The sequence below is a fragment of the Chiloscyllium plagiosum genome, chromosome 37 (assembly GCF_004010195.1).
Source record: "Chiloscyllium plagiosum isolate BGI_BamShark_2017 chromosome 37, ASM401019v2, whole genome shotgun sequence".
Classification (NCBI taxonomy): Eukaryota; Metazoa; Chordata; class Chondrichthyes; order Orectolobiformes; family Hemiscylliidae; genus Chiloscyllium; species Chiloscyllium plagiosum.
Window position 1 is genome coordinate 25,443,244 of NC_057746.1, and position 15,790 is coordinate 25,459,033.

At 41.0% G+C, this 15,790-nt stretch overlaps 1 protein-coding gene across 1 annotated transcript in view; it reads left to right on the forward strand.

Annotated features, from left to right (window-relative positions):
* The window catches only part of LOC122541397, a 58,959-nt gene extending 43,452 nt beyond the window's left edge, over window positions 1-15,507 (forward strand). Inside the window, exon 7 of the mRNA XM_043678140.1 lies at window positions 14,163-15,507. Coding sequence (XP_043534075.1) covers window positions 14,163-15,505 — 1,343 coding nt within the window. The 3' untranslated portion in view covers window positions 15,506-15,507. The remainder of the gene's footprint in view (window positions 1-14,162) is intronic.
* Window positions 15,508-15,790: the final 283 nt, after the last annotated feature.

Genomic DNA, 15,790 nt, shown 5'->3' on the forward strand with positions numbered 1-15,790 from the left:
TAAATAGACAAAGTCTTTTCCCTGGGGTGGGGGAGTCCAGAACTAGGGGCATAGGTTTAGGGTGAGAGGGGAAAGAGATCTAAGGGACAACTTTTTTACGCAGAGGGTGGCACATGCATGGAATGAGCTGCCAGAGGAAGTGGTGAAGGCTGATACAATTGCAGCATTTAAGAGGCATTTGGATGGGTATATGAATAGGAAGGGTTTGGAGGGATATGGGCCGGGCGCTGGCAGGTGGGACTAGATTGGGTTGGGATATCTGGTCAGCATGGATGGGTTGGACCGAAGGGTCTGTTTCCATGCTGTACATCTCTATAACTCTATGACTCTATAATCAACCTGGATGCTAAAGATATTCTTTTACCGGTCCCCTTTATCAAATACTTGCAAGTGACTCAAAGGACAGAGCAATGCCTCTCCTGTGACTCTGAAACTAATAGTTACAGCACATTCTATCATATCAAAGTATGGTAGATAACAGTGTTCACATGGTCAATTATACAAAAGGTTATGTCCAAGTTTACACAACATATTTGATAAAATATCATTTTGTTTTTGTCAGATTGGCTCACTCCCTGTTCATGATGGCTTGTCTTACTGGTCAGGATTCACCTAATCCTTGTGCTTGCCCGGACACATTTGTGTTTTATGAGCCTCTTCAGTCTCTGCTGTTGGTCCGACAGAAATCTCTGATTCCAGTATGGCCATCTTATGACAGATGTACATACAACGGGTTGGCCAGACCTGGGTGTACAACGCTGCCTCCTCCACATTATCAGTGTGCACCCTTTCCCTTCCCTAGTAGAAGGCCTAGTTGAGTTGATGAGTAGAGAGTGTGGTGCTGATGGGCAGCCTTAATTTCGATTAGCCAATTGGCAGCTTCCCTTCTTTCTCTACTAGATTACTATTATACCCAATATAACTAAAACCATTACCTGTCAGACCAATAAGATGTGAAATGCTATTCTTAAGCATGGATGAAAATTACATTCATTCTCCAGCCCCAGAATCTTTCCCATCAGGTCTACATTGTAAGATCAAATCCGCATTGTAAGATTCTTTTCTATGTCCTTCCCAACTTCTTGTTTAACCTTGATTATACTTTGGTGATACTGGACCTCTTCCCCATTTCTTCTGCATTTCTAACTAGCGCTTACTGAGAACGAGGATGGGAGTCCTCAGATCTGGATGATTGTTGAATTATAAAGTATAGAAGAGGCTTTTTTCCTTATCCAGTCTGCATCAGAAGGAAATAAGTCTGCATTGGTCCCAGTTCCCAGTATATGGCCCATAGCCTTGAGTGTAACAATATTTCAAGTGCTCATTCAAGTAGTGTTTTTTTTTAAAGTTGAGGTTACCTGCCTTAGCTACCCTCCCAGCCAATGCTTTCCAGATTCCACCATCACTCTCTGTGTGAAAGTTACTCTTCAAAGAAAAAAAAAATCCCCTCTAAACCTCCTGCCTTTAACCTTACATTTATGATCCTTTGTTGTTGATCCTGCAACTGAAGGGAACAGCAGCTTTCTATTCACCCTGTCTTTGCCCCAAATAATCTTTAACATCTCAATCAGGTGCCCTCTCAGCTTTCTTCCTTCCAAAGAAGAAAAACATTCTTCTGTTATTTCCAAATTTTCTTCCTTCTGGTCCGTAGAAGTCCATAATGTTACCCCATGGATTTATGTCCATTGGCTAGGTTCTAAGCAGAAGGCTGACATTGCTGATGCACTGTGCTGTAGATGGTAGTCTGTGTAGGTACACAATATATTCCTTGGCCTTGTATTTGGTCACTGCCCAGGTTTGGCTGATGGGAAAAATCTACTGTTTGTGGACAGATCCTGCAGCATCCTGTTAGGTCTACAACATATGTCTGACTTTCCTTTGGCTTGCCTACCCAGCTGTAGAGGCAGACTGTAACCACTGAAAGTTCTGTATCAGGTTCGAAACTTTGCCCTGAGAGTCATTTACTTGTAGGACTGCTACTGCTACTACTGTCACTATGTGTTGATTGAGTTTCTCACAAAAAAGGCCTTACTGGGATATACCCGTGGGGCTTTCCTGATAAGGACACATAGTTCTGTTGCTTTCCTGCATGAGCCAATTTTGGATATTTTAGTTATGAATCCAATATGGCAGTCTTGATGGACTATCTGCACCATGTTATGGCATTCTTCATCCAGTAATCAGTCTCGACAGGCTGTAGCTGCCATCAGGTATGTCCTGGATATGTTTGCCCACCAAGTTTATTTCTAAGATGGCTAGAACTGCAAAGTAGAGATATTACCCTTGGTGCGATCATACTTAAAGTGCTGCATTCATAGGTTGTAGTCGAATTGCAGAGAGTGCAGAGAAGATTCATGAGGAAGAAGTAGAAATGCATGGATATACAGATTAAGGAAGAATTGATAGGATGGTTATCTTTCCTCTTAAAAATAAGTGTGAATGTGACCTAATGCTGTTAAAATTATGGAATATTTTGATAAGAGTGGGTACACTATGGATGTTTCCTCTTGTATGGAGGACATAACTAAAGGCAGCCAATATAAGACAGTCACCAGAAAATCTAAAAGGTAATTTAAAAGAAGTGTCTTTACCCAAAGGGCAGTAAGAACAAGGAACCCACAACACAGAGAGTAGTTGAAATATACAGTGTGGATATAATTAAAAGGAAGCAAGATAAGCTTCTGATGGAGAAAGGAAAAGAAGGTTATGATGTTAAATGTAGATGAGAAGTGTTGGGAAAATGCCTCAAAAACTGCAGCACAGACTAGTTTAGCCAAATGGCCCATTTGCTATATATCCTATGAGTGACCCCTCTGTATGGGATTCTGATCCCAATGGACTTGACTGTTGTTTAAGAGTACAGGTCTAGGAAAAAAGTTGGAGAAGAAGATGATTTTAAACAGGAGAAATGGACAGGATAAAGTATATAAAAGGGAAGGCATGTAATTGGATGGTGTGGTGTGGTGTGGTATGGAGAGTGAATATGTTAAAAAAAGATGTAACTCTGACATCACGAGTAACGTGCTATCGAGATGCTGAAGAGAGGCGAATGGAAGCATTGTACTCGGGTTCTGAAGTCAATATTCCATTTGTTAGAAGGGAAATAATTCCTGAGAGTTTGATGATATTTGTCCTTAGATAAGAGAAAGAGCGAGATAACGCAGACTCAGTATAGGGACAGTCTAGCATAGGAGAGTAACCTGTACAATTGGATCCAGTTGGCAGAAAAATAGAACAGTGTATGGTGACAATGATGGCAAATGAACATTGTGGCAACTAAAGAGGATTTTGATATTATTGTGAATGGAAGTTTACAGATTGAGGTCCACAAAGACAGACACGTGGAAATATTCCAGCAGACCAGAGGAAAGAAATCTGAAGACTTCAACAAACTTGAAAAACTTGGCCTTCCTTTATGTTCATTCATGGGATGTGGATTGCTGAATAAACATTTCTGTCTGTCTTTAATTACCCAGAGGATAATTCAGAGTCAATCACATTGCTATTGATCTGGAGTCACATGTAGGCCAGACTAGGGATGGATGGCAGATTTCCTTCCCTAAAGGACATTAGTGAAGCAGATGGGGTTTTTAAGGAAACTAACACTAGATTTGTTTTCCATATTTTTATTGAATTCAAGCTTAAACATTTGCCCAAGTCATCAGAACTTTAACCTGGAATTCTGGATGACTATTCTCGTAACGTTACCACAGTTGCAGCATCTTCCCAGGTCAGAGGTGTACTGGAACCTGAATTGATAGCAAAGAACAAAGAAAGTTTACAGCCCAGGAACAGGCCCTTTGGCCCTCCAAGCCTGAGCCGATCCAAATCCACTGTCTAAACCTGTCGCCTAGTTCCTAAGCATCTGTATCCTTCTGCTCCCCACCTACTCATGCATCTGTCCAAATGCACCTTAAATGAATCTACCGGGCCTGCCTCTACTTCCTCTGCTGGCAATGCGCTCCAGGTACCTACTACCCTCTGTGTAAAGTACTTTATGCATGTATCCTCCTTAAACTTTTCACCTCTCACCTTGAAAGCGTGACTTCTCATTATTGAATCCCTCACCCTAAGAAAAAGCTTCTCTATCTACACTGTCTATATACTTCATGATTTTGTAGATCTCAATCAGGCACCCCGTCAATTTCCTTTTTTCTAATGAAAACAAACCTAACCTACTCAACCTCTCTTCATAGCTAGCACCTTCCATACCAGGCAACATCCTCATAAACCTTCTCTGCACCCTTTTCAAAGCGTCCACATCCTTTTGAATGTGGCAACCAGAACTGTGCACAGTATTCTAAATGCGGCCGAACCAATGTCTGGTACAATTTAAAATTACCTGCCAGCTCTTATACTCAAAGCCGTCCAATGCTTGCCTTCATATCATAGGCCTTCTTGACCACTCTATCCACCTGTGCAGCCACCTTCAGGGTACACTGGACCTCATACTGCTATCGCTTCAGTAGTTCAAAGAGATTGTGGTAACAGTAATGTTACTGGGGGCTAGAAATCCAGAGAAACAATCTAAGGATGTGAATTTGAATCACATGGCAGATAGTGAAATGTAATTTTAATAAAAATCAGAATTTTGTTTTAAAAGTGAACCTAATGGTGACCATGTAACTACTGTCGATTGTCGTAAAAACCTATCTGGTTAACTAATGTCCTTTAGGCAAAGAAACTGCCTCCCTTACTTTGTCTGATTGACATATACCTCCAAACCCACAACAATGTAGTTGACTCTAAACTGCCCTATGGGCAAATAGGAATGGATAATAAATACTGATCTCACCAGTGATGCTCACATCCTGCGGATGAATTTTTTTAAAAGTTTGAGGATACAGAAGGTGTGCAGAGGCTCAGAGGTGGAAATTGTGGTCACAACAATTGCAGGAATACTGCATAGCATCGGGTTTGCATACCAAAAAGGATCATGTTAGTACATTTCCTGTATGCATTTGGGCCCATAGTTACTGATGTCTTCTTGAGACTGAGGTAGACAATGTTACTATTTATTTGAGTCAATTTTCAAGGCATTTAATACATATTTTAGCGAGAAATGGAACCTCGTGGTGCAATTTAATCAAAGGTCCTGGAAGCCTACATCTCAGGAAAATTGTAGATTGCAGCTGATGCACTGGTCAGAGTGACATTGCTTCTAACTGAAACAGAAGATCAAGTACTGATGGAAGAAGTTGAACTATTTTTGACTGTAATAGTGAATTTCAGACTTTATGAGAAATTACAGGAAACTTTTGAAGCTCAAAAAGCAGATGAGGAATACATTATGACTAAATGATTGGTCAAAGTACAGTCCAACTGACCAAAGTGTAAGAAAATATCATGAACAGAAGAAACACCTGACCATAACAGGTGCTAGTGTTTGCTGACAGGATATGAAAACCCATGAGAGAAGAAATCTGGAGAGGAATTTATCGAGGGCGTTCAGAAATTATCAAATGTAGAGCGTACACATGACAGTACATATTGGGGACCAGGCATTTCAAAAATATGAAAGAATTTCATGTTGGTATGCAATTAATAGCCCAGATATCAACAGAGCTATTGATGTTGAGTCTCCCAGATCAACCTTGACAGAACTGAAAAATGTGTTGCTGGAAAAGCGCAGCAGGTCAGGCACCATATGCCCGAAACGTCGATTCTCCTGCTCCTTTGATGCTGCCTGACCTGCTGCGCTTTTCCAGCAACACATTTTTCAGCTCTGATCTCCAGCGTTTGCAGTCCTCATTCCGCAACCTTGACAGAAGTTGGGATTAGACTTAATTGATATCCAAGGGAAAGCACATGTGATACTAGTAGCTTACTATTCCACATGGATAGGGAATTGCACATTGCATACAACCTCAGTGAGTCAGTGAAAACATTTCAATAGACACTTTGCCTGAAACAATCTCACCTGGGAATGATCTGCGGTTCATGATAAGTTCAAGAAGTTAACAGCAGAATCAGGAATCAATGAGAATAAAAGAATTCTCTATTTCATCTACAGGAAAATAGAGAAACATAAACAGTGATAAATCACTAAGGGCTAAAAGCAGTTTGGAATTTAGTGTTGTTAAATAATGGGCATTCACCAGATTTACTCGAGCAGAAGACACAAAAAACACTACTCCCCTTATTAAGTCAGAATCTCAGATCAAAAATAATGTCTCAGGATCATAAAGTCTGAGAATACCTGCAATAGGAAGGACAAAAGATATAATTCTAGATACATAGAGCTATATCAATGACCTCACAAAATGGTACAAGGATTCCAGAAACCCTCATTCAACAGTTCAGAGTGAGCAGTGACAAGTTCCACCTCTGACATCCAGACTTTGGACTGTTGGAGGGTAAATGGTGATAATGTAAATAATTCAAAGAAATTGTTGAAATGTTAGAAAAAAAGTAGGGAAACGCAGTATAATGGTGATGTACATGAAGCTGCAACTTTGACATTATTAGTTATGTGGCATGGAGACTCTGAGAAGAGAGGAATGAAGTAATTGTACTAGGGACCTGTAGTCAATATTATGTATTTTATCACAGGATTATGATTCTTTTATGAGTGGGAACAGTTTCTCACTAATTGTCCAGATTGATCATGATTTTGAAAACTTCTATTAAATCTCCTGTTAGCCTTCTCCTCTGCAAGTAAAACAGCCCCAATATCTCCAATCTCTGTTCTAAACTAAAGTCTCTGATCCTTGTAACCATTCTCCGAACCTGCTCTGCTGTATGCTCACCTCCTTCCTAAACTATATATCTGTACACAGTACTCCAGCTGAGGTCCAATCAGTGTCTTATACTGTTTGAACAACCCCCCTCTTGTGGACACCATGCTCCCTGTCAAAATGAAGTTATGTTTTAAAAGGAGCTAATAGACTTCCTTGAGTTAATCAAAGAGTGAATGTATTAGTCCCCACAGCCACAGCCACAAGAAATAATAACAACACAGATACACACACACTCTAAGCATCACCTCAGTGTTGAGGAAATTAAGAGAAAGAATTTTGAAGGACTGAATATATTTGCACTTGGAAAGACAAATTAATCAGGGATAGTCAGCATGGATTTGATAAGGAAAGATTGTGTTTGGTAAATTTGATCAAAGTTTTTGAAAAAGTAACTCGGAGTGTTGACAAAGATAATGCATATGATCTTGCCTACATGGACTTTAACATAGTCCCTCATGAAAGACTGGTCAAGCAAGTAAAAGCCCATGGGACCCAAGGCAAAGCAGCATGTTTGATGCAAAATTGGCTGTGAGGCAGGAAGCAGAGGTGGATGGTAGAGGGATGTTTCTGTAACTGGACGTCTGTTTCCAGTGAAATTCTGCAGGGCTCAGTGTTGGCCTTGCTATTTGTGGTGTACATGAAATAATTTGGAGTTAAATGTAAGGGGATGATTAAGAAGTTTGTGGATGACATGAAAATCAGTAAGATTGATGAGGATAGCCATAAAGTGCAAGAGGGTATTCACGATAAAGGTAAGATAGAGGTATGAGTGGCTATTGGATTGCTGGAAAATGAGGCTGGGGAAGTAATAGGGAACAAAGAAATGGTGGAGGAACTGAATAGGGACTGAGATGAGGAGGCTGTGGGGACAGACTCCTTGTGTATATTGAAGGCTGAGATAGGTACAGTCTTATACAGTAAGAGGAATCAGGGGTTATGGGGACAGGGCAGGAAATGGGATGTGAGGAATATCAGATCAGCCAGGAATGGCAGAGCAGGCCCAAGAGGCTGAACTCCTATTCCTATTTTGTATGTCTAGAAGATTTACCAGGATGCTGCCTGGACTGGAGAGCCTGAAATCTGAGAAAAGATTGGACAGGCTGGGGTTTTTCCCCTTGGAGCAGTGAAGATTGAAAGGAGTTCTGATGAAGATAGGTAAGGTAAATAGGAAAGCACTTTTTTCCTGTTAGTGAATGCGTCAGTAACAGGGGGCATCAATTTAGTCAGCTGAGAGGGGAGTTGAGGAGAATCTCTACCACCCAGACGGTGGTAGAGGCTAGGACATATTGCCTGAAAGGTGGTTAAGTCAGAAACTCTTGTACATTATGCATTGTTTAAATATTCACTTGTGTTGACATATGGGTAAGAGCTGGAAAATGTGGTTAGTCATCTTTGTTACCAGCACAGACACTTCCTGCTGTGCAGTATACATTTATGAGTCCAATTAAGTCTAAGAAATAAATCTAAGAGGAAGGCGAACAAATATTTAAAGATGTGCTGCTCAGTGTCTAGATTGTTCATAATAGGTAGATAGTCGAATGTTTCAGCTGTTACACTGGATGTTACTGAAGCATTGGCATTGGCGGCTGAACAGTCGATTTTGAGACTCTCGGCTTTGCAGTTTGAGTGAAATTCTTTTCTTGTGGTTAATTTCAACAGTGGCTAGCTGGCAGCACTCACAGTTAGACAGAAACCTTTCACAGAATCACAGCAGCGTTATGGTGCAGAAGGAGGCAGTTCAACCCATAATGTCTGCATTAGCTCTTCAAATGAGCATCAATTCCTGGTGCCAATCTCTTGTTCTTTCCCCACATCCTTGCCTCTTAAGTCTATTGAAATAACAATCAAATGCCCCTCTTGAATGGCTCAGTTGAACTCGCCTCCACCATATGTACAGTGAGTGCATTCCAATCCTAACTGCACACTGAAAATAATTTTTCTCACATCACATTTGCTTGTTTTGCAAATCACTTTAAATCTATTCTGTCTTGATCTTGTTCCTTTTTTGATTGGGAATAGTTTCTCCCTATTCACTCTGTCCAGCCTGCTTATTATTTTGGAAACATTTATTAGATCTCCTCTTCTCTCCAAATGGAACAGTCCCAACCTCTGCAAGCTATCCTCATCACTGAAGTTCCACATCACTGGGACCATTCTTGTGAGTCGCTTTTGCACTCTTTCCTATAATGTGGAGCCCACATCTGTTCACAGTAGTCCAGCTGAGGTCTAACAAGTGTCTTATACAAGTTCAACATCACCTTCTTGCTTTTGTATTCTGTGCCCCTATTTAAAAAAAAGTCCAGAATGCAGTATGTTTTATTAACTGTTGTCTATCAACCTGTCTTGCCCCTTTCAATGATCTCTGCATATATGCACCTAGCTCCCTCTGCTCCTGCAGCCCCTTAATCAGAGAATCACTGAACATTGGGCCCATTGTGTCTACACCAGCTCATTAGCTCGTGCCAATCTCTTTTTAATTTCCCCAAAACCATACTTGCATCCAAATAATCATCTGATATTCTCTTGAATGTATCAGTTGAACTTGCCTCCACCATACTTCTAGACAGTGCAGTCCATACTCAAACAACTCAGAGTGAAGAAGTTTTTCCTCAATCCACCCTTGCTTCTTTTGCAGATGACTTGAAATCTATGCCCCTCTTGTCTTTGTTCCTTTTACGAAGAAGGACAGTTTCTCCCTATCTACTATTTCCAGCCCGCTATTGATTTTGAAAACCTCTACCAAAGCTCCTATTAACCTTCTTCTCTCCAAGGAGAATAGACTAAACTTCTCCAATTTTGTCCTCATCACTGACGTTCCTCATCCCTCGAATCATTCTTGTTCACTTCTTCACCTTGTCCAACACATTCAGACTTGTACATTCTATTTTATATCAATTTTCAGTGTGCTTCCTACCAAAGGCATCAGCTCACACTTCTCTGCTTTGCACCTCATCTGCTACCGGTCCACCCACTCCACCAACATCTCAATGTCCTTTTGGAGTTCTACACCATCTTCCTCAGTTTACAATTCTTCTCAAGTTTTCTGTTACCTGCAAACTTTGAAATTATACCCTGCCTATCAAAATCATTAAAAGACATCAGGAAAAGGAAGTGTCTCAATATTTACCTATGTGGAACTATGAACCTTTCTCCAGCCTGAAAACTCTGACAATTCTGTATCCATGTTGCTATTGTTTCTTTTATTCCATGGTTACAATTTTCCTCACAAGACTGTTCGATGGCACTTTATCAGATACATAGAACATAGAACAATACAGCACAGAACAGGCCCTTTTGTCCTAGCTTAAGCACCCATCCATGTACCTATCCAATTGCCGCTTAAAGGTCACCAATGATTCTGACTCTGCCACTCCCACAGGCAGTGCATTCCATGCCCCCACCACCCTATCCTCGTACGACCTATTCTCCATTCCAGGCAACATCCTGGTAAATCTTCTCTGCACCCTCTCCAAAGCTTCTACATCTTTCCTAAAGTGAGGCGACCAGAACTGCACACAGTACTCCAAATGTGGCCTAACCAAAGTCCTGTACAGCTGCAACATCACCTCACGACTCTTGAATTCAATCCCTCTGCTAATGCACGCTAAATTCAATCCCTCTGCTAATGAACGCTAAATTCAATTCCTCTGCTAATGAACGCTAAACATTCTGGAGTCGCTTCTGCACTCTGGAGGTCCATGTGTATCAAAAGAGTTACCCTCATTGAATCTTTCTGTTCCCTCCTTAAGAAAAACTCCAGCAGGTTATTCAAGCACAATTTCCCTTTTATATATCCACATTGACTCTTCCTAGTCAACCCATCTTTTTCCATGTGACTACTAATGCTCCCAAATAATTGTTTCTAGATGCTTCCTCAACACTCATGGAGAACTGGATCTATCTCTGTCTTGAAAACATTAAGTGTTTTGGCCCCAGTTGTTTTCTATGGCAGAACTTTTCACAGGCTCAGTCTCTGGGTGAATAAATAATTGTGAAAATCAGCAAAGATGTAAAGCTAATTGAGACAGTTTTGAATGTGAAAGTGTAAATGTATACCCTCCCATAAACCCCAACACAAACACCAGGTAAAGGAAACAGGAAAATAGATTTCACTGAGTGATTCACTTTGAAAAAAGTTATGGAAACAGCCTTTAGGTTCATCTCATCTGCGTTGACCAGAAATCTCAATCTGACCTAGTGCCATTTGCCAGCATTTGGCCCAAATCCCTGTAAACCTTTCCTTTTCATATACCCATCCAGGTGTCTTTTAAATGTTGTAATTGTACCAGCCTCCACCACTTCCTCTGGCAGCTCATTCCATACATGTACCACCCTTTGTGTGAAAAGGTTAAATCTGAGGTCCTTCTTAAATCTTTCCCCTCTCACCTTAAACTTTTTACCATCTAGTTTTGGACTCCAGCACCCTAGGAAAAAGACCTGGGCTATTCACTCTATCATTCCCCCTTGATAAGGTCATTCCTCAGTCTCTAATGCTCCAGGGAAAATAGCCCCAGTCTGTTCAGCTTCTCCCTATAGCTCAAACCCTCCAGTCCTGGCAACATCCTTGTAAATTTTTTCTGCACCCTTTCAAGTTTTATAATATCTTTCCTATAGAAAGGCAACCAGAATTGTATACAGTATTCCAAAAGTGTTCTCATCAATGTCCTGTACAGCTGAAACATAATATCCCAACTCCTGATGCTCTGACCAATAAAGCAAATGTACCAAATGCCTTCTTTGCTCCCCTTCCTATCTACAACTCCACTTTAAAGGAACCAATCACCTGCACTCCAAGATCTTTTTGTTCAGCAACACTCCCAGGCCCAACCCATTAACTGTCTATGATTCCCATGCACAAAGCCATGCCAACTATCCATAATTAATCCTTGTCTTTCCAAATGCACTTAAATTCTATCCCTCAGAAACTCGTCCAACAACTTATCCATCTCTGATATAAGGCTCGCACATCTGTAGGTCTCTGGCTTTTCCTTACAGCCTTTCTTAAACAATGGCACGATGTTAACCAACCCCCCATCTTCTGGTTCCTCAGTCATGGCTATCAATGAGATAAATCTCTCAGCAAGGGACCAAGCAATCTCTTCCCTGGTTTCCCACAGAGTTGTGGGAGGCACCTGCTCAGGTACCAGGGATTTATCTTTGTGTTTTAAGACCTTTAAGTTCCTCTTCTGTAATATGAACTCTTTTGAAGATATCACTGTTTACTTCCCCAAGTTCCCTAGCTTCCATGTCCTTCTCCACAGTAAATACTGACAGAAAATATTTGTTTAGTATCTCAATCTCCTGTGGTTCCACATGTAGATCGCCATTTTGACCTTAAACGGACCCTATTATCTCCCTAGTTACTCTTTTGCCTTTAATATATTTATAGAATCTCTTTGGATTCTCCTTATCTCTATTTGCCAAAACTATGTCATGTCCCTTCTTGCCCTCTTGATTTCCCTCTTCCATGCAACCTGATCCCAGCTGTCTATACCCCTACATCTACCAGCCTTGCCCTTGATAGTAATAGGAAAATACTGTCTCTGAACTCTCTCTATCTCATTCTTAAAGGCCTCCCACCTCCCAACTTCCCTTTACCTCTGAATAATCCATCCCAATCATTTTTGGAAGTTCCTGTCTAATACCAACAAAAGTGGTCTTACTCCAATTTAGAACTTTAACTTTTTGATCAGTTCTAACCTTTTCCACATTAATTTTAAAACTAATAGAATTCTGGTCACTTGCCCCAAAGTGCATTCCCACTGATACCTCAATCACTTCTCCTGCTTTATTTCCCAACAGAAGGTCAGGTATTGTGCCTTCTTTAGTAGGCACATCCACATATTAAATAAGAAAATTTTAACAAACACTTAACAAATTCCTCCCCATCCAAGCCTTTAACACTGACAATCCCAGTCTATGTTTGGAAAGTTAAATTCCCCTACAATTACAACCCTATTTTTCTTACAGATATCTGAGATCTCCTTAAAAATTTGCTTCTCAGTTTCCTACTGACTATTGGGGTGGCCATACCTTCCTTGTTTTTAAGTTTCACCCATATAACTTCACCGGATGATCTCCCAGGAGTATCTTCCCTAAGTACAGCTGTAATGTTCACCCGAACCAAAAATGCAACTCCGCCTCCTCTCTTGCCACCTCTTTCCATCCATCCTATAGCATCTATATTCTGGAACAGCCAGTCCTGTGCATTCCTGAGCTAAGTTTCTATAATAGCTATTATATCGCAGTCCCATGTTCCCAACTATGTCCTGAGTTCATCTGTTTTATCTGTCAGGCACCTTGCATTGAAGCAAATGAATTTAATTTATCATTTTACCTTGTTCTCTGCCAAGCTGTTGTCTGCCTTGACTATTTCACTTGGCTCCCCTTACCTATTGTACCAGTCTCAGGTTTTTCTCTTGTCTCAATTGTTAGTTTAATTTAATGCAAAATGTTAAGGTGTGGAATGTTCAGATGGCTGAGGATCTCCGATCACTAGACATGTACAGTTGTCTCAGGGGTCTTTGGAAACGCAGTTGTTCAGGAAGTAGAGACACAGTCCCCCAGACATTCCTCACAAGAACAACACAATTAGTGTTTCAGGTTTCACACTGAATATGCAAATAAAGATTGTTTTTCAAAAACAGGAGAGCTGACTGGGAAGCTTCTTTTCTTCAGACTGAAAACCAAATGCAACTTTCTCACAAAGCTAGCTCTCGGGCAGTCATAAAATCCCCAGCAAACAAGACCAACAATCAGCTGAAACTGCTTTCCAAAACAAACCCTGTTATAGAACATAGAACAGTACAGCACAGAACAGGCCCTTCAGCCCACGATGGTGTGCCAACCACTGATCCTCATGTATGCACCCTCAAATGTCTGTGACCATATGCATGTCCAGTAGTCTCTTAAATGTCCCCAATGACCTTGCTTCCACATAAGATAAGCCCTCCAGTCCAGGCAGCATCCTGGTAAACCTCCTCTGAAACTTCTCCAAAGCATCCACATCTTTCCTATAATAGGGTGACCAGAACTGGACGCAGTATTCCAAGGGCGGTCTACCCAAAGTTTTATAGAGCTGCAACAAGATCTCACGACTCTTATAAAAGGTTTCAATATCCAAACTGACTTTTTTTTTAAAAAAAGTCCAGACAGCCGTAGAACTAATTACTCTCTGACTGTAACTGGAAATAAATCCAATTTCCACAATCCTTTTAAACTAAAGTCCTCAAGAAAAGATATGAAGCCTTCATAATAATGGCAATTACATGAAGTATGTCCAATGCCAATCCAAATAAGCCGATCAGTCAGACATGAACTATTCTGTCATACCTTCATAATGTAATTATCAATAATTATTTATTTGTTATGCTTGAACAATGGTTATCTCAGTACATAAAGATTTTTTAAATCTATATACAGAAAAGCCAGAACTACTGGCAGAACAGAAGCCTTCAAGACTACAAACAGAGATTGCTACTACCATCACTTCTGCCTCCACTGCTGGTGCTGTCATGCCAATCACTGCTGCCAGTGATACTGTATCTACTTCCATCACCACTGCATCCACATGGTCCATTACTTCCAGCTCTGCCACTCGTGCCATGTTCACTGACATTATTGATCCCTCTGCTATTACCAGCCTACCCAACTGTATCAATGTCACACCTAGCACAGACTCCATACCCATCAATATCACAGCTTCTCCCACCCCTACAACCAGCAGCATCACTTCGAACATTCCCAAGAACACATCTGCTGACACTACTCTTACCACTGCTGTCACCACCACCAACCCTGTTACTCCTATCAAAGTCACACCTACCACCCTTGCCACCACTAGACCTACCAATACTTTGACTATGGCTGTTACACCAACCATCATGACACCTACCACCTCTGGGTATTCTGCAGGACCTTATCCTGTGAAAAGCACACATGATAAACTAGTACAACTGTCCATCTCCACACCAGTAGTTGTGGCACAGCAGGAGGACGAAGCATTCGCTGGAACTTCTGGATGGCCACGAAGGCGTTGGCGTGTACCAGTGAGTGATGTAAACACAGCATCACAGCAGGATCTTCTGGCCCTGATGTTCCATGATAAATTCTCCAGGGTACAGCAGGTGGAAAATATGAATGTTGGAGGCCTGTTCCGTGACATACAGTCTGCCATGGCAGAAATGCAGTCCTCCTTCCATAGTGATTTACACAATGTACACGGATGTATGCAGGCAGACATTGTAGATCTGGAATCCAAAATTCAGACTGGGTTTACAGGATTGCAGTGTGTCTTGCAGAGTGGCATAGCTGAACATCTAACAGCTGTGAGGACTGGATTAGGCAACATCCAGGATGTTCTTTACAGAGGTTTGTCAGATATAAGGGAGACAGTTCACAATGGCCTAACCCAGGGAGACTCAAGCATTCAAAAAGTACACACAACAGTGCTAGAGGGTTTAACTCAGATCAGTGAGGAAGCTGACTCTGTAGTCAGCCTTCTCACTGAAGTAGTGGACAATCAAAGCTCCGCACAGTTCAACAGGACTGAAGCCTTTGAAACACCAGGTGACTTAAGGGAACAAGAAGTGAACCCAGAAACTAATGAGGATGTAGCTTCCATTGAACCTGGGTTCATCAAACGTTCTTCAGGTAGACCAGCCCATACTACCTCTGCCAGAAACATTGCAATAACAAAAGAACCATTGGTATCCACGCGAAGAAGTTTACGAAAGAAAAAGTGGAAGGGTAGAAAATATAAATAGTAACTGCACATTGTTTAATAAATTACATTTTTCACAAAGCTTTGACTTACGTTCATTATTTCGTTATATTTTTGTGTGTATTAGAATTGTTGAAAGATGGGTCAGATTGAACCAAGAGTAATATCTCAGACTTGTTTTACACCTTTAGAATTTAGAATGTTTTATTTGTTCATATCAATTAGTTTTGAATGGTTTGAAATATTTCCACTAGGTTGATGTCGTTTGACGTGTAGTTCTGTAAATTGTCTCTGGTTTCTCACAGTAATGTTGCTGTTGGAAAAATCT